Source organism: Somniosus microcephalus, chromosome 7 (assembly GCF_052327205.1).
Source record: "Somniosus microcephalus isolate GS21.2 chromosome 7, FLI_Smic_1.0, whole genome shotgun sequence".
NCBI classification, from domain to species: Eukaryota; Metazoa; Chordata; class Chondrichthyes; order Squaliformes; family Somniosidae; genus Somniosus; species Somniosus microcephalus.
In genome coordinates this window covers 172,393,028-172,417,750 of record NC_140993.1, presented here as the reverse complement: position 1 = coordinate 172,417,750, position 24,723 = coordinate 172,393,028, and the positions used below count along the sequence as shown (strand labels likewise).

General features: G+C 47.6%; 1 protein-coding gene across 1 annotated transcript in view; it reads left to right on the top strand.

The window, feature by feature from the left end:
• The window catches only part of LOC147115006 (serine incorporator 1-like), a 230,823-nt gene that overhangs the window by 94,038 nt on the left and 112,062 nt on the right, over positions 1-24,723 (top strand). The window contains exon 5 of the mRNA XM_085993204.1: positions 13,099-13,236. Coding sequence (XP_085849330.1) covers positions 13,099-13,236 — 138 coding nt within the window. The remainder of the gene's footprint in view (positions 1-13,098; positions 13,237-24,723) is intronic.

Here is a 24,723-nt window from a genome sequence, read left to right as displayed (position 1 = left end):
TGCAGCCACGGTACGCCGGTGGTGGAGGGAGTGAATGTTTAAGGTGATGGATGGGGTGCCAATCAAGCGGGCTGCTTTGTCCTGGATGGTGTCGAGCTTCTTGAGTGTTGTTGGAGCTGCACTCATCCAGGCAAGTGTGGAGTATTCCACCACTCTCCTTGTGCCTTGTCGATGGTGGAAAGGCTTTGGGGAGTCGGGAGATGAGACACTCGCCGCAGAATACATAGCCTCTGACCTGCTGTACTGGAATAGCTTGGCTAGAGGTGCGGCTAGTTCTGGAGCAGAAGTCTTCAGCACAATAGCCTTTGCTGTATCCAGTGCGCTCAGCCGTTTCTTGATATCATGTGGAGTGAATCGAATTGGCAGAAGACTGGCTTCTGTGATGATGGGGATCTCAGGAGTAGGCTGATATGGATCATCCACTTGGCACTTCTGGCTGAAGATGGTTGCAAATGCTTCAGCCTTGTCTTTTACACTCATCTGCTGGGCTCCACCATCATTGAGGATGGAGATATTCATGGAGCCTCCTCCTCCCGTTATTTGTTTAATGGTCCACCACCGTTCACGACTGGATGTGGCAGAACTGCAGAGCTTTGATCTGATCCGTTGATTGTGGGATCGCTTAGTCCTGTCTATAACATGCTGCTTCCATTTTTTAGCATGCATGTACTCCTGTGTTGCAACTTCCTCAGTTTGGCACCTCATTTTTAGGTACGCCTGGTGCTGGTCCTGGCATGCTCTTTTACACTCCTTATTGAACCAGGGTTGGTCCCCTGGCTTGATGGTAATGGTAGAGTGAGGGATATGCCGGGCCATGAGGTGACAGATTGTGGCCGAATACAATTCTGCTGCTGCTGATGGCGCACAGCACCTCATGGATGCCCAGTTTTGAGCTGCTAGATCTGTTCTGAATCTATCCCATTTAGCACGGTGGTAGTGCCACACAACACGATGGAGGGTGTCCTCAGTGTGAAAATGGGACTTTGTCGCCACAATGACTGTGCGGTGGTCTCTGCTACCATTACTGTCATGGACAGGCAGATTGGTGAGGATGAGGTCAAGTAGGTTTTTCCGTCGTGTTGGTTCTCTCACCACCTGTCTCAGGCCCAGACTGGCAGTTATGTCCTTCAGGACTCGGCCAGCTTGGTCAGTAGTGGTGCTACTGAGCCACTCTTGGTGATGGACATTGAAGTCCCCCATCCAGAGTATATTCTGTGCCCTTGCTACTCTCAGTGCTTCTTCCAAGTGGTTTTCAACATGGAGGAGTACTAATTCATCAGCTGAGGGAGGGCGGTAGGTGGTAATCAGCAGGAGGTTTCCTTGCCCACGCTTTACCTGACGCCATGAGACTTCATGGGGTCTGGACTCAATGTTGAGGACTCCCAGGGCCACGCCTTCCCGACTGTATACCACTGTGCTGCCACCCCTGGTGGGTCTGTCCTGCCGGTGGGACAGGCCATACCCAGGGATGATGATGGAGGAGTTTGGGACATTGGTTGAAAGATATGATTCTGTGAGCATGATTATGTCAGGCTGTTGCTTGACTAGTCTGTGGGACAGCTCTCCCAATTTTGGTACAAGTCCCCAGATGTTGGTGAAGAGGACTTTGCAGGGTCAACTGGGCTGGTTGTGCCTTTGCCATGTCCGTAGCCGGTGCCGAGGTCGATGCCGGTGGCCCGTCCGGTTTCATTCTTTTTATTGTTTTTCGTAGTGGTTTGTTACAACTGAGTGGCTTGCTGGGCCATGTCAAAGGGCAGTTGAGAATCAACCACCTTGCCGTGTGACGTAATAAAACTCACTACGCACTTTGTTTGAGCATAAAGCAAGGCTTTAATCAACTTGTTTCAGAACATGGAGGTTTAGTTGTACTTCACTAGTTCCTTGTCTTACAAAATGTTCCTGGGAAGCTGGGCCCACGCCCGAGTATTTATACTCCTTGGACGGCGCCACCAGCTGGCCGTCCAGCGTTATTTCACAAGTAGTTTCTTGATGAATGATGAGATTTATAACATTCTTCCTGCCTAAAAGATTTGGAAGTCCGACGGCTTCCTGTTAGCGGATTAGGCAGACCACGAATAGCCGCAGTCTTTTAGATTTTTGTTTATGGCTAGAAGGCACGTCTCCCCGGGCCATGTCTTGGTCCCTGGGCCGCTTGATCCGTACTGGTGCATCGACGGGGCCCGTGTTGCTCTGATCGACCCGAGGGAGGCTGGGGAGATCGTGACTCCGGGTGCGGGTCCCCACAGGCGCAGAACTGGCTTCATCCTGTTGGATCGCCGGGGATTGACCGGCGTCCTGGCCTCGGGTGGCCATCCCACGGGGATCGCTTGGCTCCCCGAGTGGATCCGGTGGGGCAGCTGGCAGATCTCTCGATGTCCCAGGTAGGGCGTCATCTTCGGGGGAGCGCAGAGTGTCGGCATCATCCCCGTGGGTCCCTCTATCGGTTGGGTCTGTGGAACTGGCCGGATGGGGAGCCAGGTCCCGGAGTGAAACCGTGGACTCCTGGCCATCAGGGTACCGCACGTGCGCGTATGTGGGATTAACGTCTGTTAGTTCCACCTTGTCGATGAGAGGATCGTTTTTAGATGATTGGACAAATCTTTGGAGCAGCACGGGGCCGGGAGCTGCCAACCATGACAGTGGAGCGACGCTGGAAGCTGAAGAATCGCTCGTGAGGTGTGACATTTGGTAGACGTAGAAAGAAGAGACCTGATGGAATGCAACATGTCAGGGAGCATAGTTTCCCACTGCTAGTCTGGTAGGTTGCATGACCTCAGCGCAAGATGAACAGCGTTCCAAATGATAGCGTTGTATCACTCAACCTGTCCGTTACCGATGGGATGGTATGGTGTCGTTTTACTTGTGGCGATTCCCCGTTGGGAGAGATAACCTTTTGAGTTCGCTTGACATGAAGGAGGGACTCCGATCAGAGTGGATGAAATTGGCCGTACCGCAAAGGGAAAAGACTTGATCAAGGCATTTGATCATTGTGGAAGTAAGCATATTGGGACAGGGGAAAGCAAAGGGAAAGTGTGAATATTCGTCCACCATAGTCAGTAAGTAGGTGTTTCGCATTGAGGAAGGCAATGGCCCTTTAAAGTCAATGCTGAGTCGCTGCATAGCGTGTATGAGCGAGCCATCCGATGGACGGAAGAATTGTGGTTTTAATTCTGCACAAATTCTACAGGAGGAGCACGTTCTTTTCACATCTTCCGTAGAAAATGGGAGATTTTTAGATCGCACAAACTGCAACATACGGGTAACGCCAGGATGGCATAAGTCAGTATGAAGATCCGCCAGAGTCGAAGTTGACATAGAAGTGCAGAATGCCCGCGTGAGGGTATCCGGGGCCACATTCTCTTTGCTGGGTCGATAATGTATGGTGTATCCAACGGCAGCCAATTCCATCCTCCAGAGTTGTATTTTGTTATTTTTGATCTTAGTGCATTTCCGGTTATCCAGCATAAAGGCCACGGAGCGCTGATCGGTTATAAGTGTGAAATGGGGACGAGCGAGAAAATGACTCCATTTACGTACCGCTTCGATGATGGCCGAAGCCTCCTTCTCGACAGGAGGATAATGGAGCTCGCTACCCTGCAAAGTTCTGGACAGAAATGCAACAGGTCGACCACCTTGATTCAAGGTAGCCGAGATCGCCACCTCCGATGCATCGCACTTGACCACGAAAGGAAGATTTTCATCAATGGAACGAAGCGTGGCTTTTTCCAGTTGTCGCTTGAGGAGGTTGAAAGCTGAAATAGCCGTTGCCTCCAATGGAAATGACTTTGCGTGAAGCAGGGGCTAGATCTTGTCGGAGAAGTGGGGTATCCACTTCGCATAATAGGCGAACATGCCGAGTGCCCGACGCAGAGAGCCGAGATTCGTAGGGGGAGGGAGCTCCTGAAGCGGACGAAGTCGCTCCGGATCCAGTTTGATGACACCATTGCCCACCCAGTAGCCAAAGATGTTGACTGATGGTACTGATTTCACAGATTTAAGGTTAAGTTGCAATGACTGAGAACGTCCAAAAATTTCTGGAGGTTGGCATCATGCTCCTTCTGGTCATGACCAGCAATGGTGATATTATCCAGATATGGAAAAGTGTCCGTTAAGTTCTCCTGTTTGACTAGGCTATCCATTGCCCATTGAAAGACGGCCACCCCATTGGTGACCCCAAATGGAAGGCAACAAAACTGGTAAAGCCGACCATTGGTCTCAAAGGCCATATACTTTTTGTCAGAGTCCTTTAACGGCACTTGATGATATGCGCTATTTAAATCAAAAGTTGAAAATACCTTGTAGTTGGCAAGGTTATTGACCATGTCATCGATGCGTGGTAGTGGGTAGGAATCTAGGTCAGTATACCGGTTAATAGTTTGCGAGTAATCGATGCAAAGACGTTTCATGTGTTGCTTCAGAGGATTTTTAACAACGACGACTTGAGCCCGCCAGGAAGATGAACACGGCTCAATGATACTGTCAGCTAGAAGGCGAGAGATTTCTGTCTTGATAAAGGATTGATCATCTTGGCTGAAACGTCGTGATTTAGTGACTATGGGCTTACATCGGCGGGGGGGGGGAAGATTGGCAAACGAGGGCTCATCGAGCGAAGCCACCGAAAGCGCACAAAATGGTACTTTGGAAATAGTAAGCTCCGGTCTTGACCCTCCAAACTCAAAAGTGCGTCTTTTGTGTTGTTTCTGGAAATCCTGTCCCAGGAGCACATCACTGCATAGGCTCTTGAGCACGCCGAGCCACGTGGAGACATAAGTGCGGCCATTGAGAATAAGGTCGACAAGACAAAAGCCAGAAGAATTGGTGGTCAGTGTCGTCAGAGCCATTGCAATTTCCCTGTCCGAGTGGTAAATAGGCAGTTTTAACTTACTGACAGCCCGCTCACTAATGAAGCTGTCAGAGCTGCATGAGTCGATTAGTGCACTCAAAATGTGTCCATTTACCAAAACCTTCATGGCTGCATGGGACAGACTTTGGGGGAAAACCACTGTGATGGGAGGAGGGGCAGTTTTACCCTTGACAGCTGTAACCTTAGTAGTGCTTCTTGGGGGAGGAGCAGTTTTATAGATTGCAGCTGTAACCTTAGTAGTGGCTCTTGGGGGAGGAGCAGTTTTGTAGATACCAGCTGCAAAACTAACGGGAGCTCTCGACGGGTATACCTTAGAAAAGTGGCCTTTCTTACTAACAGCGGCTCTTGACTGGCATACCTTAGAAAAGTGACTTTTCTTGCTGCAATGATTGCAGGTCGCGTTACGAGCAGGACAAAATTTCCTATAATGGAACGCACCTCCACAGAAGAAACACTTCCTTCCAGATTGCCAAGATGCCGCTAGGGCGGGGTTGTCATCAGTGTAGGTATCTAGGGTAGGGTTGTCATCAGCCGGGTTGGAGTCGTCATCCGTGAGGGCTTCCCCCCGAGGCCTATCGAAAGTGATAGCAGCAGCCCGTGCACGTGGTAAAAGATAGGTGTCTGCATTCCTCTTTGCTAAGTCCAGAGGACATGCCTGGTCATAGGCAGCCTGTAACTTGTGGGTTTTATTCTCCAACAGACGCGTATGAAGGGAGACGCAATCCCATTAATAAAGGAATCACAAATTAACTCCTTCTGGTACTGCTCAGCTGTAACAGCTTTAAGATTACAATCCTTGCTGAGCCTGCGAAGTTTCTGAAGGAATTTGTCAAGTGATTCCCCAGGTTGTTGCCAAGTTGTGGCTAGTAGATGCCGAGCAAAAATTTCTTTTGGGGACTTGACATATAGCTGCTGTAGTATTTGGATAGCGGCGTCATAGTCTACACAGTCTTCGATATAATCAAACACATGAGGGGATACGTAATTAGCAAGCATTCGTAACTTATTAGGAACATTCTCACCACACTCGTCAAGGAAGTTGCTAAAAGTACGATACCAGTTTTTCCATACCTTAGCGGCTGTAAGTGAATTCGGGCCCAGGTTGAGACGGGCGGGTCTGAGTAGTTTCTCCATGATGGATCGATTACTTGTCTGAGTTCCCTTCTATGGTTCGAGTCATAGCTGGCTGTTCCCGAATCAACCAAAGCGTGGAGTCGATATCAAGTTGATTAAATTGACGTAATAAAACTCACTTCGCACTTGGTTTGAGCATAAAGCAAGGCTTTAATCAACTGTTTCAGAACATGGAGGTCTAGTTGTACTTCACTAGTTTCTTGTCTTACAAAATGTCCCTGGAAAGCTGGGCCCACGCCCGACTATTTATACTCCTTGGACGCCGCCACCAGCTGGCCGTCCAGCGTTATTTCACGAGTAGTTTCTTGATGAATGATGAGATTTATAACACCGTGTGTCTGGAGTTACATATAGGCCAGAACCGGTAAGGACGGCAGATTTCCTTCCCTAAAGGACAGTAATGAACCAATTGGGTTTTTACGACAATCCGATAGTTTCATGGTTACCATTACTGATACTAGTAATTATTCCAGATTTATTTAATTAACTGAATTTAAATTCCCCAGCTGCCATGGTGGGTTTGTGAACTCACGTCTCTGGATCATTAGTCTAGGCCTCTGGATTACTAGCCCAGTGACATTACCACTACGCTACCGTTCCCTCATAAAATTGGATTGGAATGTACATTTTCTGTTGGCTTTTATTTTTGTGTTGTTGGAAAGAGGACGAAGGTCAGTGATAGAGGAAAGGTAAGGAGCGTGGGATGGTTGGTGAATGGGGCGGTGTGGTTGAGGTTACGTGTATCGCTCATGAATTATTTGCTCACATAGAGCCCAGGCAGAAAGGGGCTGTCTGCATTGTATCCTCCATTCCTCTTCCTGTTCCTCCACTTCCTGTTGCACTTCCTCCTCCTCCTTCTTCTGTTCTCATGCTCCTGCTCTTCACCTTCTCGCCTGATAGGTGGTGGCAAGTGCTGTACCCTCAAAATGGCCAGGTTTTTCAGCATGCAGCATACTACCACAAATCTTGCTAACTGCTCAGCTGAGTACTGCAGGGCTCCTCCAGAGCGGTCCAGGCAGTGGAAGCGTTGCTTGAGGATGCAGATGGTGTGCTCTATAATGTTCCTTGTGGCAATATGGCTCTCATTGTATGCTTGCTGTGCATGTGTGCATGGGTTCCGGGCCGGTGTCATGAGCCATGTCATGAGTGGATAACACTTGTCACCCAGTAGCCAGCCTTTGACTTGCCATGGTGGGTCAAATGCGCTGGCACAGAGGACTCCCACAGAATGAAGGAATCATGACTGCTGCCAGGGTAATGGGCATTCACCTGCATGATGCGCTGCCTGTCGTCTCACATCAGCTTCACATTGAGGGAGTGGAATCCTTTTCGGTTAAGGAAAATTGCTGAGTTGACATGAGATGCATGCAAGCCAATGTGCATGCAGTCAATGGCACCCTGCACCATGGTGAAGCCTGCAAGCCATGCAAACCCTTGTGCTCGCTCCACCTGCTTGCCTCTCTGGCAGGTGGGAATAATATGAAGCCTTCTCTCTGTGTATAGAGAGCCTCAGTGACCTCCCTTCCACAGCAGTGTACTGCAAACTGTAAGATATTGCTTATATTTCCAGCAGCAGCCTGGAAGAATCCAGAAGAGATATGAGCCATGGTCACCTTGACAACCACAGGCAATGCGGTCTTTGCCCTGCTTTGAGGTTGCAGTTGTGGCTGCAGCAGTTGGGGGAGTCCAGAACAAGGGGGCATAACCTTAAAATTAGAGTTAGACCATTGAGGGGTGATGTCAGGAAGCACTTCTTCACACAAAGGGCAGTGGAAAAAGCTGTTGAGGCTAGGTCAATTGAAAATTTAACAACTGAGAATGATAGATTTTTATTAGGCAAGGGTATAAAGGGCTATAGAACCAAGGCAGGTAAATGGATTTAAGATACAGATCAGCCATGATCTAATTGAATTGTGGAACAGGTTCAAAGGGCTGCATGGCCTACTCCTGTTCCTATGTTCCTACTTCCAGTGCTGGTTGGGTGATGCTAGAAATTCTTTGTGATTATTGTGTACCCATTTAAAATGGGCATCTGGGTTGAGCATTTTTATAGTGAACTCCAAAGGTAAGTACCATTAGTACCTTCAGATCTTAGTTTTCCTACAATGACCAGTTTGTAATTGGTGTTTTGGACATGCGTATGGTGCAGTGGTTATGTTACTGAACTCGTAATCCTGAGGCTTGGACTAATAATTCAGAAACCTGATGTCCTTACCAATCTAATCTATATATGACTCCAGGCTGCCACCAATGTAGTTGGCTCTTAACTGTCCTCTGAAGTGGCCTAGCAAGCCACTCAATTGTATCAAACTGCTACAAAGAATAAAAATGGCTGCAGTGATTCAAGAAGAAGGAGCCCCACCACCACCTTCTAACAACTAGCGCTGGGCAATAAATGTCAGCTTTGCCACCAACACATACATCCAGAGAATTAATAAAATAAAATATTTTTCATTGCATAAATTTCTGGTTTTTGCCTTTTTACAATTTTTTGTGACTCACATTTTGCATCTGTGGCTTGATTAAGGAGCTGGGCATTCTGCTGAGTATATCTTTCTTTTTGCTCATTTTTAGAGGATAATTTGAGGAGGAATGAAAGAGAAGTGCATTATTGTCTGAGGCAGACTGCCTGCACCCATCCTTACCTAATCACCTGTGACTATGAACAGCTACCTAGAAATGTCTGACAAGACCTACCGTCACTGACTATGGTTCATCAGGGAAACAGTCACAGCATGCTGTGTCCTTGAGGCAGATTTTCAGACAAGCTCCATGACAAGGAAGACTCTGCCAGTAGATATCATGATGCTCTCTGCCTTGAAATTTTACACTGCAACAGCAGTGGGTATATGCAATTATCTCAAATCAGCAATGTACTGATGCATAAAACAAGTGACAGATGCCTTGTTTCAAGGTGCATGTTTCTCCAAAGCGCAGGGTGTAATTGATGACATATAGGCTCCTACCCTCAATCTCATCACCTTCATGAACAGAAAAGGCTTCTTTTGGTGGGGTAGCATTGCTGGTTAAAGAGGAGATTAACACAATTGTAAGGAAGGATATTAGCTCTGATGATGTGGAATCTGTATGGGTAGAGCTGAGAAATACCAAGGGGCAGCAAACGTTAGAGGGAGTTGTATACAGACCCCCAAACAGTAATGCGGAGGTTGGGGATGGCATTAAACGGGAAATTAGAGACGCGTGCAGTCTTTTTCTCTTCACATATCTACAGCAGTTATCATGGGTGACGTTAATCTACATATAGATTGGGCTAACCAAATTAGTAACAATACTGTGGAGGAGGAATTCCTGGAGTGTATACGGGATGGTTTCCAGGACCAATGTCGAGGAACCAACTAGAGATCAGGCCATCTTAGACTGGGTATTATGTAATGAGAAAGGAATATTTAGCAATCTTGTTGTGCAAGGCCCTTTGGGGCGGAGCGATCATAATATGATAGTGTGGCGGTACCACCGGTTGTCCCTTACATTGAGATACATAATTCCCTTTAACTTACCTTTAAATGTATCTGTTACTGCACTCAGGCTTCATTCCTGTACTCTGCATGATGACGTCATGACGTCAGAGCTTGGAACCTTCTGGCAGTAGAGCTCGGAACCTGCTAGCAGTTGAGTTCAGAACCTGCTGGCAGTTGAGCTCGGAACCTGCTAGCAGTTGAGCTCGGAAACTTCTAGTTAGTCCTCATGGCGTCCCCGCTGGGGAAAGACCTACACCACGGTGCTCCTACAGTCAGCCATCTTACCTACTACCTTACCTGTTGTATTTAACCTGTTCCTGTTCGTCGAACTCGATTATTTAGTGGCGATGCACACGAATCGCTACAATAGAATTCTTCATTAAGATGGAGAGTGAAGTAGTTGACTCAGAGACTAGGGTCCTGAATTTAAATGAAGGAAACTATGATGGTATGAGGCGCGAGTTGGGTAGGATTGATTGGGGAATGTTACTCAAAGGGTTGACGGTGGATAGGCAATGGCAAACATTTAAAGATCGCATGGATGAACTACAGAAGTTGTTCATCCCTGTTTGGCATAAAAATAAAACAAAAAAGGTGACTCAGCCATGGCTAACAAGGGAAATTAGGGATAGCATAAGATCCAAGGAGAGGACATATAAATTGGCCAGAAAAAGCAGTAAACCTGAGGATTGGAAGCAGTTTAGGTTTCAGCAAAGGAGGACAAAGGGATTAATTAAGAGGGGGAAAATAGAGAATGAGAGTAAGCTTTCAGGGAACATAAAAACTGACTGTAAAAGCTTCTATAGATATGTGAAGAGAAAAAGATTGGTGAAGTCAAGCATAGGTCCCTTGCAGTCAGAATCAGGGGGATTTTTATTGGGGAACAAAGAAATGGCAGACCAATTAAATACATACTTTGGTTCTATCTTCACAAAGAAGGACACAAATAACCTCCCAGAGATGTCGGGGAACATAGGGCCTAATGAGAGGGAGGAACTGAATGAAATCAGTATTTGTAGGGAAATGGTGCTGGGGAAATTGACGGGATTGAAAGCCGATAAATCCCCAAGGCCTGATAATCTACATCCTAGGGTATTTAAGGAAGTGGCCCTAGAAATAGTAGATGCATTGCTGGTCATCTTCCAAAATTCTATAGACTCTGGAACAGTTCCCATGGATTGGAGGGTAGCTAATGTTACCCCACTATTCAAAAAAGGTTGTCGAGAGAAAACGGGGAATTATAGACTGGTAAGCCCGACATCAGTAGTGGGGAAAATGCTAGAGTCCATTATAAAAGATGTAATAGCAGAGCACTTGGAAAACAGTGACGAGATCGGACAAAGTCAACATGGATTTACAAAAGGTAAATCTACTGGAATTTTTTGAGGATGTAACTGGTAGTATAGATAAGGGCGAACCAGTGGATGTGGTGTATTTGGACTTTCAGATGGCTTTCGATAAGGTCCCGCATAAGAGATTAGTGTGTAAAGTTAAGGCACATGGGATTGGGGGCAAGGTACTGACTTGGATAGAGAACTGGTTGGCAGAAAGGAAGCAAAGAGTTGGAATAAATGGGTCTTTTTATGAGTGGCAGGCAGTGACCAGTGGGGTACCGCAGGGATCGGTGCTAGGACCCCAGTTATTCACAATATATATAAATGATCTAGACGAGGGAACTAGATGTAATATCTCCAAGTTTGCAGACGACACAAAGCTGGGTGGGCGTGTGTGCTGTGAGGAGGATGCCGAGAAACTCCAGTATGATTTGGACAGGTTGGGTGAATGGGCATATGCATGGCAGATGCAGTATAATGTGGATAAATGCGAGGTTATCCACTTTGGTGGCAAAAACAGGAAGGCAGATTATTATCTGAATGGCAATAGATTGGGAGAAGGGGAAGTGCAACGAGACCTGGGTGTCCTTGTGCACCAGTCGCTGAAGGTAAGCATGCAGGTGCAGCAGGTGGTTAAGAAGGCAAGTGGTATGTTGGCCTTCGAAGTGAGAGGGTTCGAGTACAGGAGCAAGGATGTCTTGCTGCAGTTGTACTGGGCCTTGGTGAGACCACACCTTGAATATGGTGTGCAGTTTTGGTCACCTTATCTGAAGAAGGATGTTCTTGCCATGGAGGGAGTGCAGCGAAGATTCACCAGACTGATACCTGGGATGGCAGGAATGACGTATGAGGAGAGATTGGGTCGATTGGGCTTATACTCGCTGGAGTTTAGAAGAATGAGAGGTGATCTCATTGAAACTTATAAAATTCTAACAGGACTAGACAGACTAGATGCAGGACGGATGTTCACGATGGCGGGGGAGTCCAGAACCAGGGGTCACAGTGTAATGGTAAGGGGTAAGCCATTTAGGACAGAGATGAGGAGGAATTTCTTCACCCAGAGAGTGGTGAACCTGTGGAATTCTCTGCCACAGAAGGCAGTTGAGGCCAATTAATTAAATATATTCAAGAAGGAGTTAGATATATTTCTTAAGGCTAAAGGGTTCAAGGGATATGGGGAGAAGGCAGGGACAGGGGACTGATGTTGGATGATCAGCCATGATCTCATTGAATGGCGGAGTAGGCTCGAGGGGCCGAATGGCCTACTCCTGCTCCTATCTTCTATGTTTCTATGTTTGCAGTAATGACCAGCTGCCCTGTGAACATATGCCCAAAAATGCACATAGATGCCCACTATTTTAGTAGCAGTGATGACACCTTTTGTTATATCAATCTGTGGTGCCATCACTATTTGAAGAGCTTCTGTGACACCAAATATATCATCAAGCTCTGGCTCATGACCCCCTTGAGGAAGTCACGAACAAGAGCTGAATTCAGCCACTAGGATCATAATGGGACGTATGGTGAAATAACCATCAGAATGTTGAAACAAAGGTTCCATTGCTTGGGACAGAGTGGGGGAGTATAGCCCCACAAGGTCTCAAAGATTATTCTAGACTATTGCATGTTGCAGAAATACAGCTTAGAAAGAGGCATTATTGCAGAGTAGTTAGTGAAAGGAGACTACGGGAGCTATTGGCAGGTACTAACACTAAGACTGAGCCTAAAGGCATGCCTGGTGACTCATGGTTCCAGATAGAAAGAATTTTAAGGCAGGCTGTAATCGATGAGACCTTCATTTAAGTGCTTGTTCCATGCAAAGTCAAAACCTGCGCAATAAAGTGGACCAGTATACTTACACCACCATTGCCTTCTGCCCTACTTCAAATACTATTCCTCTGATGCTATTTTATCCTGTCCTCCCAAGTAAGCTCTCAGGAAATAGTTGGAGTAAAATAATCCTATTTTACTCTCCCTAATACTCTGAGGTGCATGCTCAGCGTGACTTACCGTGGTGCTTCCCCTTTGTGAAAGTGTATGGTGTGTCTCCTCTACTACCAAACCAAGTGCTTTATCTAAGTGACAGTGGAGGTGAAATCTAAGGGTAGAGTAGAAAAGTCTTAATCACAACTTAACTACTCATTAATAAATCATTGAACTATTTTGCAAATTCAAGGAATAAAAAATAACTGTCAAATAAAGTTAAAGGTTCATTATTATTTTAATGTTTTTCATCTGCAGTTAATGATTTGTTTTAGAGAAGTACTAAATAAAATATTCTTTTTAGTGTCATTTGGAATTGGTTCAGCTGGTGCTTTTTGTTTTATCCTTACTGAACTGGTGCTGCTGGTTGACTTTGGCAATTCCTGGAATGAATCCTGGCTGAAAAGATCGGAAGAAGGTGGATCACGGTGTTGGTACTTCGGTATGTGTCATTATTTACCATTTACTTGCAGTGGGTAGATAATGTTTAATTGCTGTCAACAATTGTAACAATTAAGATAAATTACATTATTCTTCTAAATTGTAATTAATTAAATAGAAATAGCTCCATTTCATTTTTATAAATGGAATGTAAATGAACGTCAGGTAACATAACCAACCCATGCCTTCAGAAAACAAGACTAGCCTAAGAATCATCTTAGTCACTTCCATTGGTGTAAGTTATTAATAATTGGTACAAGTCTCAGCAGAATGGTGATGTGGTAATAGCACACAGTTTTCCAGGGTAAGCTAATTAACATTGGATGAGATGTTAAAATGAGGTCTGTGTGCTTGTTCAGTGGTGTAAGAGATCCTATGGCACTATTCAAACCATAAGGGATCCTGGGTGTTATAAATAAAGGCATAGAGTCCAAAAGCCAGGAAGTTATGCTAAACCTATATAATACACTAGTTCGGCCCCAGCTGGAGAATTGTGTCTAATTGGGCACCACACTTTAGGAAGGATGTGAAGGCTTTGGAGAGGTTACAGACGAGATTTACTAGAATGGTTCCAGGGATGAGCAAGATTGTTCTCCTTGGAGCAGAGAAAGCTAAGAGGAGATTTGATAGAGGTGCTTAAAATCATGAAGGATTTAGATAGAGTAAATAAAGAGAAATTGTTTTCATGAGCGGCAGCAGCTTAAAGGGAGCTGAGCGGCGACTTTAAAAAAAAAACCAGAGTGATGTCACAGGACAGCAGGAGGCGGAGTATAAATCGAGTGTGGGCCCAGAGAGAGTGCAGACTGGGGCAGCGGCAGCAGTGAGGAGGCGGAGAACCTCCAGTGAAAACAGCAACAACAAAAGCAACAACTGCAAAACAGCTAAAGTGACGTCACAACCAAGGAATGAGCTGATTGGTGAGTAGCTGGTAAATGTTTCTAGTTAATGTGGAATGCACATCCTTTGCCATGTGGGGACTCCAGGACCCTTCCCGTGTCCTGGACAACCACATGTGCAGGAAGTGTCGTCAGCTGGATGAGCTTGAGCTCCGGGCTTTAGAGCTTGAGCAGCAGCTGGCAAAACTGCGATGCATCCGTGAGGCTGAGAGCTTCGTGGATAGCACGTTTCAGGAGGTGGTCACCCTGCAGATAAAGAGTGTGCATGCAGAAAGGGAATGGGTGACCACCAGACAGAAGAGGAGGACCAGGGAGTTAGCGCAGGAGTCCCCTGAGTGCACCTCACTCCCCAACCAGTATTCGGTTCTGAGTACTGGTGAGGGCGATGGTTCCTCTGGGGCATATAGCCAGAGCCAAGTCCACGGCACCACGGGTGGCTCAGCTGTACAGGGGGGAGGAAGAAGAGTGGGAAAGCAATAGTGGTAGGAGATTCGATAGTTAAGGAAGCAGACAGGCATTTCTGCGGCCACAGATGTGACTCCAGGATGGTATGTTGCCTCCCTGGTGCCTGGGTCAAGGATGTCACTGAGCAGTTGCAGAACATTCTGAGGCGGGAGGGTGAACAGCCAGAGGTCGTGGTCCATATCGATACCAACGACATAGGCAGAAAGAGGGATGAGGTTCTGCAGGCAGATTTCTGGGAGCTAGGAAAGAGATTCAAAAGTAGGACCTCAAAGGTAGTGATCTCCGGATTACTCCCGGTGCCTCGCGGGAGTGAGTATAGAAATAGGGGGATAGCGCAGATGAATGCGTGGCTGGAGAGATGGTGCAGAAGGCAGGGCTTTAGATTCCTGAGGCATTGGGATCGGTTCTGGGGGAGGTGGGACCTGTACAGGCCGGACGGATTGCACCTCAACAGGGCCGGAACCAATATCCTCGCGGGGAGGTTTGCTAGTGCTTTTGGGGAGGGTTTAAACTAATTTGGCAGGGGGATGGGCACCAGGATGTAACATTAGAAAGGGGAAATAAAATGCTCAAAGGATTGGGAGAGGCAGAGAGCACTAAAGTAAGAAATAGTAAGGTATTAGGCAGGGTCAAACTAAGAGAGAATACGGGATGGTCTAAGATGGGTTTACAGTGTATGTATGAGAACGCACGAAGCGTTGTAAGCAAGGTAAGTGAGCTGGAGGCACAAATAGCCACATGGGAATATGATGTGGCAATAACTGAGACCTGGCTCAAAAAGGGCAGGATTGGTTACTAAATATTCCTGGTTATAAAGTGTTCACGAAAGATAGGGAAGGAAAGATAGGAGGTGGTGTGGCAGTATTGGTCAAGGAGAATGTTATAGTGCTGGAGAGGGAGGATGTCCTGGAGGGGTCGAGGACAGAATCTATATGGCTAGAGTTAAGAAATAATAGAGGTGCCATTGCACTACTAGGTGTATTCTATAGACCACCAAATAGTAGGAAAGATATGGAAGAGCAAATTTGCAGAGAAATTACAGAGTAGTGGTAGTAATAATGGGGGACTTCTACTATCCTAATGTATACTGGGATCATAATAGTGTTAAGGGCAGAGAAGGAGAAGGATTTCTGAAGTGTGTTCAGGAGAACTTTCTTGATCAGTATGTTTCCGGCCCGACGAGGGAATAGGCATTGCTGGATCTAGTTCTGGGGAATGAGGTAGGTCAAGTGGAGCAAGTGTCAGTAGGTGAGCATTTAGGGAACAGTGATCATAAGGTTTAGATTAGCTATGGAAAAGGACAGGGAGCAATCTAGAGTAAAAACGTTTAACTGGGGGAAGGCCAATTTCAGTGGGATGAGAACGGATCTGGCCTGGGTAAACTGGAATCAAAGATTGGCAGGCAAAACTGTAATGGAACAATGGGCTGCCTTTAAAGAGGAAATAGTTCAGGTACAGTTGAGGTACATTCCCACTAGGGGGAAGGCAGGGCAACTTTTTTGTGCAGTGAGTGGTTAGGATTTGGAATGCACTGATAGGGCGGTGGAGGCAAATACAATAGTAGCCTTCAAAAGGGAATTGGATGAATACTTGAAGGAGAAAAAATTGCAGGGTTATGGGGAAAGTGCAGGGGAGTGGGATTAACTGGATTGCTCTTCGAAGGAGCCAGCAGACTCGATGGGCCGAATGGCCTCCTTCTGTACTGTACTATTCTATAATGTTATAAGTGCAAGGTCGTTCCCCTGATGTCCTGGCATTCATTTATCCCTCAATCAGCACCATCAAAAATAAATTAACAAGCCATTTACCTCATTGTTGTTTGTAGGACCCTGCTGTGTGCAAATTGGCTGCCGTGTTTGCCTAAAAACCAACAGTGATTACACGATAAGTAATTCATTGACTGTGAAGCACTTTGCGATCTGCTGAGGTTGTGAAAGGCACTACGTAAATGCGAGTCTTTCTTTACATTTTCTCACAGGTCCAAGTGCAGATTTGTATAGGTATGGAAAGGATACTGATGGTGCGATTAGAAAACTGCATGTAGATGAAATTTAAAGGGATACATACAATTAAAGGGAAGTGTCAGAATTAGGGGATAAAAATCCAATATGCAGGAGTCTGCAAGCAAGTGACGATGCAGCTCAGAACACAACTCCTTGTTTAATGGCTCTTGAAGTGGAAGTGGTACTAAATGAAGTGTTTGCAAGGACAGTGCCCTCCTTGCCATTACAAGGCACCACCTGCAGAGGTCAGTACTGCAACATGTCTGGAAGGAAGTAGAGGCAGGCTTGAGGCCACAGCTGGCCATTACTTTCATTGGCTATGCCATTTTGCTGCTGTTTGGCAGTTGCAGATGCCCTTGCCGGGGATAACTGGCAGAGCTCTGTATCTGATTTTCTAAGGATATGATTATTCTTATTAACAACAGAAAATGCTGGAAAACTCAGCAGACCAGACAACATCCGTGGAGAGAGAAATAGAGTCAGCGTTTCAGGTCAAAACCCTTCATCTGGACTGAAAAAACACAGGAAATGAAACATTAAAAGGCCAGTTTAGAGACTGGGAAATGGGGATGAAAGAACAAAAGAGAAGTGAAGAGACATTAAGAGGTATTCAAAATGAGACAAGATGATGACAGGACTAGTGACGAGACAAAAGACGGCTCTAGATTAGGTGTGAAATGCGCTGGCAGAATGAGAGACAGCTGCCATGTGGGAGAGAAAAAAGGGGGAAGGGCACAAAACAAAGGTGTGGATAAAAAATATATGTAAAAATGTAATGGGGGCCGAGGTTATGATCTGAAATTGTTGAACTTGATATTGAGTCCGGAAGGCTGTAAAGTGCCTAATAGCCTTTTGTGACTGAGCAGCAGTGCCTCAGGAGGCTCAGGCTATCGCACCAGGTCATGACAGACATTTGTAGCTTGCTGGAACAAGACCTGCTGCTGAGTGAACCTGGTGGACATGCCTTACCAGTGGCTGTCAAAGTCACCACCGCCCTCAACTTCTTTGCCTCAGACTCTTTCTAGGGATCTGAAGCAAACATTTGCAGGATCTCGCAGTCGGCCATCCACAATTGCATCACCCAGGTGACTGATGCCATGTTTCACAAGTCAGGCACTTATGTGCACTTTGCCACTGATGAAGCCAGTGTGACTGAGCGGGCGCTCGGCTTTGAGCCTCTGGCTGGCTTCCCACAGGTGCAGGGCATCATTGACTGCACACATGTGGCCATCAAGGCACCCCCAGATCACCGAGGAGTGCTTGTGAACTGGAAGGGCTCAATGTGTAGCTCGTCTGTAACCTCAAAAAGATCATCTTGCATGTATATGCCAGATTTCCAAGGAGCTGTCATGACTCTTTCGTCCTGTGCCAGTCTACCCTCCCTCAGCTCTTTGCACCTCAGACCAGACTTACCAGCTGGCTGCTTGGAGACAAGGATTATCCACTGGAAACGTGGCTGATGAAACCCTTGAGGAGGCCAAACAATGAGGCCGAGGAGTGCTATAATCAAAGCCACATACCAGCCAGATGTGTAAAAGAGCAAGCAATCAGCTTGATGAAGATGCTTTGGCAGATCTGGAGGAGCCCTTCTGTACGCACCAGCCAGGCTCTCCAGAATGATCGTCATTTGCTGCGCGCTGCACAACATAGCGCAGCAGCGAGGATTGGAGCTGCAGGAGGAGCCAGAGCCCAGAGCCTCTTTGGAAGAAGAGCAGCAGGAGGAGGAGCAGGTGGAACATGAGGAGGAGGAGGAGGAACCTGAAGTGGACATGGCACCTGCAGCGGTGCACATTGCTGCCCGGGAGGCCCGGGATGACCTCATAATGGCACAATTTAGTTAAGTTGCACAAGTGCATCCATCTGGCTCCCAGATGCTGTACCAACTTCACCCGCCCGCACCAACACCATAAAGTGGTCCTAAAATGACCAAACCATCCCTGTCACGCACACACTCATTGCTCGAGGTTGTCATGTCTCACCATTCACTCCAACTGACAAGGCCACTTCCCAGGTATCAGGCAAAAATGGACAAGACGGGAAAGTGGTGCAAAGAAATAAATTTATGTGGGTCATAAATAGAACTGAAGCTTAACACTAACATTTTGGAAACACCCATGCGCATACCCTTTTGTATCTACGATTGTGTCATTTTTCTTTTCCGAATGCTTCTACGAGGTGCAACCCCTGTGGCTTCAGCAGAGGTAGAGGCAGGCTGCTCACTTCCCTGTTCTGCTTAGACACTTTTGGCAGACATCCTCTGGGTTTTGGAGCCTGTGAAGGCCCTGCCAAAGACTGCTCCTCCTTCAACTGTGCAGGGGCAGACTCGGCCATCGGTATCTGAGGCAGCATGTGGGGCTCTAACTGAGGGGGAGGCAAAGGGGGAGAAGTGGGAGCACTTTGAGAAGAGCCCCCACTTCCATGTCCCCTCTCATCATGATCCCTCTCATGGGTCACCCGCACTTCCCTGCTAGCAAGGAGCTGGAGAGCACCTTGCTGCACATCAGTTGGGCGATGAACGCTCAAGTCTACATTGGTATTCCTCCTAGAGATGACTGCAATCAGAGTCTGCAAGCTGTTGTTCACAGCAACCATGGAGTCCTTTGACTGGCGCATTAGCTGCTCCATGCAGGTGGCCATTCTTTCCATGGAAGAGCACATCGTCACCATTGCCTGCAACACATTGGAGATGGACTCCTCCATTCTCTGTACAATTGCACACATCGCGGCTGGAAAAGCTGCCAGATCCTCGTGCATTTGTTGCTGCTCCTCCAAGATCAACCTCTTTGTCGACGGCCACCGAGGTTCAGCATCTGCATCCAGCTGAACAGAGCTTGGAGCATCCTGCGCCCTCCGACGAGCACTCTCCACTGCTTTCCCTGTCTCCACCATCTGCTTTTGCTCACTTGTGATGTGTGAGACACCAGGTGACAACACTGTGGGCTGGATTTTGCCAATGGGGAGCTTTTGGAGGCAGAACTCCCATTTGTCGGGTTTGAGTCCTGCCTCCATTGACTTCTGGCCAACCCATGCTATTTTCCCTTGATTAACCTTGTTAACCAATTAAGGGGAAGCCAGTTACAGAAAACGTCAGTGTATGATGTTTCATCTGTCAAAGAATTGTCATCGTTTGACAGCTTTGTGAAGCTGTCAAACACTGACTTTCTATGTTGTTTGATGAGTTCTTGTGAGCAGAAATTAGATGGTTGTTGCATTGGAGAATGCAGCAGCCATCTGTCATCTCTGCCGGTAAAATGCGAGACTCTCTGCATCCCCAACGGTTGAAGCCTGCAGGAAGAAACAAAGGTAAGTAAACATTTTCTATCACTTTCCACTCACCTCACATACTCACCTCTCCACACTTGCATCCATTACTTATCTTCACAGCGCACTTTTGCACCCCGCAGACCCACTGCTTGCCTCACTGACCCTGGCGGGGTTCGCAGTCTTCGCGAAGCCCGCACTTGTGTGGGTAAAATGGGGATAATCCTCTTATTTGCCTGTTAACATGCAGTTAAGTGGCTATAATCCCCTTCCCGCCTCCAAGGACATGGGACCCGGCGTGGGTCAGCTGCCCGCCTCCTGGCAAGATGGCACGGAGGTGGGGTGGGATGGGCACCCGCCCCCAAATTCTGCCATTTTCCCAGCAGTCCTGCCTCCATAACCACCTCCCCAGGGCTGGCAAGATCGCGCCCTATGTCTCACAAGACCCACCGATGTGTGCGTATCTGCGCTGGTGCTGGGTGTGCATGGGTCTGGTGACGTGCACCCTCAGAGTGGAGCTTCCTCTGAGGAGTTGTCTTCCTCCTCTTGCTGACGGTGGGGGGCACTTGATGGACCTGTGGGAGAGTAAAGACATGAATTAGAACTCTTACGATAAGAATGTTTAACATTACCATTATACATAGCATGATATTTCACTGGCTGCTGACATCAGTCACCATGAGTGACTGTTGTATGCCATGTGGCTGAATGATATTTAATTCTGTCACCAGGTTGCTGGGAGGTCCCCCTCTCTCCATCTCCGAACACCAGCAGCTCTGCCACTCCGCTTAATTCCAGTGCCTCCTCCTCTGCTGGTGTCAATGTAGTGTAAATTGGAGGGCCACCTCCGGTTCTCTATCTCTCCCTGTTGTTCTGGGCTCTCTTTTCCTGCAAGGAGGGAAAGAAGAGATCTTTGAGCGAGAGTGATGGAATGAGTGTAGGGGATGGAGGGCTACATCTGTAGAGGGTGACTATGAGGGAGTGGCGTGACATCGTCAAATGGCCTCCTTCTGTGGCGTTGCTTTCTATGATTGCTTTAGGATGAGGGTGAGTGACAGTGGTGGATAGTCAGATGGGGATGTGAGTAGGTGCATAGACAGAGAGGGATACACCTGCAAGGTAAGTTGGTGTGACATGCAGGAGTAGGCTTGGGAAGGCAGAGTGATGGGGCTGGGGTGACACGCACGTCAGGAGGTAGTTGAATGTGACATTGCACTCACCTTTCCTGACCTCATGAGGCCATTAAATCTCTTCCTACACTGCATCCAGGAGTGGCTGACAACACCCCTGCTGCACACTTCGTGGGCGATCTCCAGCCATGCCCTCTTTGTTTCACTGGCTGGCCTCTTCCTGCCATCACCAGGGAAGAGGACCTCCTTCCGTGCTCTCACTCCCTGGAGCAGATGTCCAGGGAGGAATCTGAAATCCTAGGCGCCGCCTTCTGGCGCTGAGACTGCATCATCGTTGGCTATAAATGCTTGCACCCTCGCAGTCAAAGCATTGGATGTAACAGCAACAGGCACCTCTCACAACCACCTCAAACCCTCCTACAACAAGCTTCAACCCTGATGTGTGCAAAGCTCCTTTAAATAGGTGAGCTGAAGGCGCGTTATCCGTGACATCACCAGACCCACTCCAGTTAATTGACCAGGAAACCCGCATAACTCAGTGAGTTGATCTCGTTAAGTTAATCACACAGTGGAGAGCGCGCTGATGGAAAGTTCGTGATGGTGACCTGCTATGCAGCCACCGCCCCCCCGCACCCAAACCCACTCAGGTTAAAATTCAGCCCCCTGCGTCTGAATATTGGTTAATTGTAAAATAGAATCCATAGATTTGGGAGATTAGGAGGCGAGACATTTCCTACTGTGATTCACTGGATGTGTAGAGTTTATTACAACCAATACTGGAGGTTGTGTAAGTTCATATCAAAGAGTTGTAATACATGTCATGTAGCTTCCATTAGCTATTCAGAAATCCATGACCTCATTTAAAGGGTGATTCCACAATCCAGCATTCCTCGCAGGGCATGGTGCTCGTAGAGATCTTCTGTGGAGAAATCGAGTGTGCAGGCCGTGATTTCCTGTCCATTAAAATTAGCTGTGCACCCATGATTTCTCAAGATGCACCTGTGACGCTACACCCTGCTGATTGGCAGATTGTGGATTAAACCCCTTTAAAAGGGGGGCTTTTGGCAGTTACAAAAGACTAAAGACAGAAGAAGCCCTAGAGGAGTATAAAAAGTGCAGGGGCATACTTAAAAAAGAAATTAGGAGGGCGAGGAGGGGCCATGAAATAACACTGGCGAGCAAAATAAAGGAAAATCCTAAGATGTTTTATAAGTATATTAAGGGCAAGAGGATAACCAGGGAAAGGGTAGGGCCCATTAGGGACCAAAGTGGCAATCTGTGTGTAGAGCCAGAGGATGTAGGCGGGGTTTTAAATGAATTTTTTGCATCTGTGTTCACTATGGAGAAAGACGATGCAGACATAGAAATTGGCAAGGGGACTGTGACATACTCGAACATATTAGCATCGAGAGGGAGGAGGTGCTAGCGGTTTTAGCGGGCCAAAAAGTGGATAAATCCCCAGGCCCGGACGAGATGTATCCCAGGCTGCTGTGGGAGGCAAGGGAGGAGATTGCAGGGGCTCTGACACTAATTTTCAGAACCTCTCTGGCCACAGGGGATGTACCAAAGGACTGGAGAACAGCTAACGTAGTACCATTATTCAAGAAGGGTAGCAGGGATAAACCAGGGAATTACAGGCCAGTGAGTCTAACATCTGTGGTGGGGAAATTATTGGAAAAAATTCTGAGGGACAAAATTAATCTCCACTTGGAGAGGCAAGGATTAATCGGGGATAGTCAGCATGGCTTTGTCAAGGGTAAATCATGTCTAACAAATCTGATCGAATTTTTCGAGGGGGTGACTTGTGGGGTGGATGAGGGAAATGCTGTGGATGTGGTTTACATGGACTTCAGTAAAGCTTTTGACAAAGTCCTGCATAGGAGACTGGTCAAGAAGGTAAGAGCCCATGGGATCCAGGGTGCCTTGGCGCGTTGGATCCTAAACTGGCTGAGTGGCAGGAGGCAGAGGGTGATGGTCGAAGGTTGCTTTTGTGACTGGAAGCCTGTGTCCAGTGGGGTACCTCAGGGATCGGTGCTGGGTCCCTTATTGTTTGTGATCTACATAAATGATTTGGATGAGAATATAAAAAGTATGATCAGTAAGTTCGCAGATGACACGAAAATTGGTGGGGTGGTAAATTGCGAGGAGGAAAGCCTCCGGCTACAGGACGATATAAACGGGTTGGTCAGATGGGCGGAAAAGTGGCAAATGGAATTTAACCCTGAAAAGTGCGAGGTGATGCATTTTGGACAGACAAATAAGTCAAGGGAATACACAATGAGTGGTAGGACCCTTGGAAGTACAGAGGGTCAGAGGGACCTTGGTGTACATGTACATAGATCCCTGAAGGCAGCGGAGCAGGTAGATAAGGTGGTTAAAAAGGCATATGGGATACTTGCCTTCATTAGCCGAGGCATAGAATATAAGAGCAGGGAGGTTATGATGGAGCTGTACAAAACGCTGGTGAGGCCACAGCTGGAGTACTGTGTGCAGTTCTGGTCGCCTCACTATAGGAAGGATGTGATTGCTTTGGAGAGGGTGCAGAGAAGATTCACCAGGATGTTACCTGGGATGGAGCGCCTCAGCTATGAAGAGAGGCTGGACAGGCTGGAGTTGTTTTCCTTGGAGCAGAGAAGGCTGAGGGGGGACCTGATTGAGGTGTACAAAATAATGAGGGGCATAGATAGGGTAGATAAAGAGGAACTTTTCCCCTTAGTGGGGGGGTCAATAACAAGGGGGCATAGATTCAGGGTAAGGGGCAGGAGATTTAGAGGGGATTTGAGGAGGAACTTTTTCACCCAGAGGGTGGTTGGAATGTGGAACTCAATGCCTGAAAGGGTGGTGGAGGCAGGAACCCTCACAACATTCAAGAAGCATTTGGATGAGCACTTGAAATGCCATTGCATACAAGGCTATGGACCAAATGCTGGAAAATGGGATTAGACTGGACAGGGATGGATGGGCGGCGCAGACAGGGCAGCACGGTGGCATAGTGGTTAGCACTGTTGCCTCACAGCGCCAGGGACCCGGGTTCGAATCCAGCCTCGGGTGACTGTGTGGAGTTTGCACATTCTCCCCGTGTTTGCGTGGGTTTTCTCCGGGTGCTCCGGTTTCCTCCCACAGTCCAAAGATGTGCGGGTTAGGTTGATTGGCTATGATAAATTGACCCTTAGTGTTAGGGGGATTAAATACGTGGGGATAGGGTGGGATATGTGTTGGTGAAGGGGTTACGGGGATCGGGTGGGATATGTGTCGGTGCAGGCTCGATGGGCCGAAATGGCCTCTATCTGCACTGTGGGGTTTCTGTGATTCTGTGATTCTGTGATTCTGTGAGACACGATGGGCCGAAGGGCCTCTTTCTGTGCTGTAAAACTCTATGGCCTAGAAATTCAGCTGTTTGCGCCAGACGTTAGCGCCAGATTTCCGGCGCTATCCACTTAGCGCCCGGGCACCGCCGGATCTGCGCCTACGCCGAAATTCAGCTGGGCTTTAGCGCCGGCGCAAAGTGTTAGCGCCCGGTCAGCTGCGCGCGCATCTTATGACGTCATTCCGTCGTGCAACGCCGTTTGTGCGCCCCAAACCGGAAATTCAGTGGCGCCCGGCCGATGTTGGCGTGGCGCTACTAAGAACTGTGAAATGGAACTCAACAGAGGCCCTGTGGGATTCGGGGAGCGCTAATTAAAGGGCACATCCACTCACCCATAAAAGCTAGCCATTTCGCTGCAATGACTTG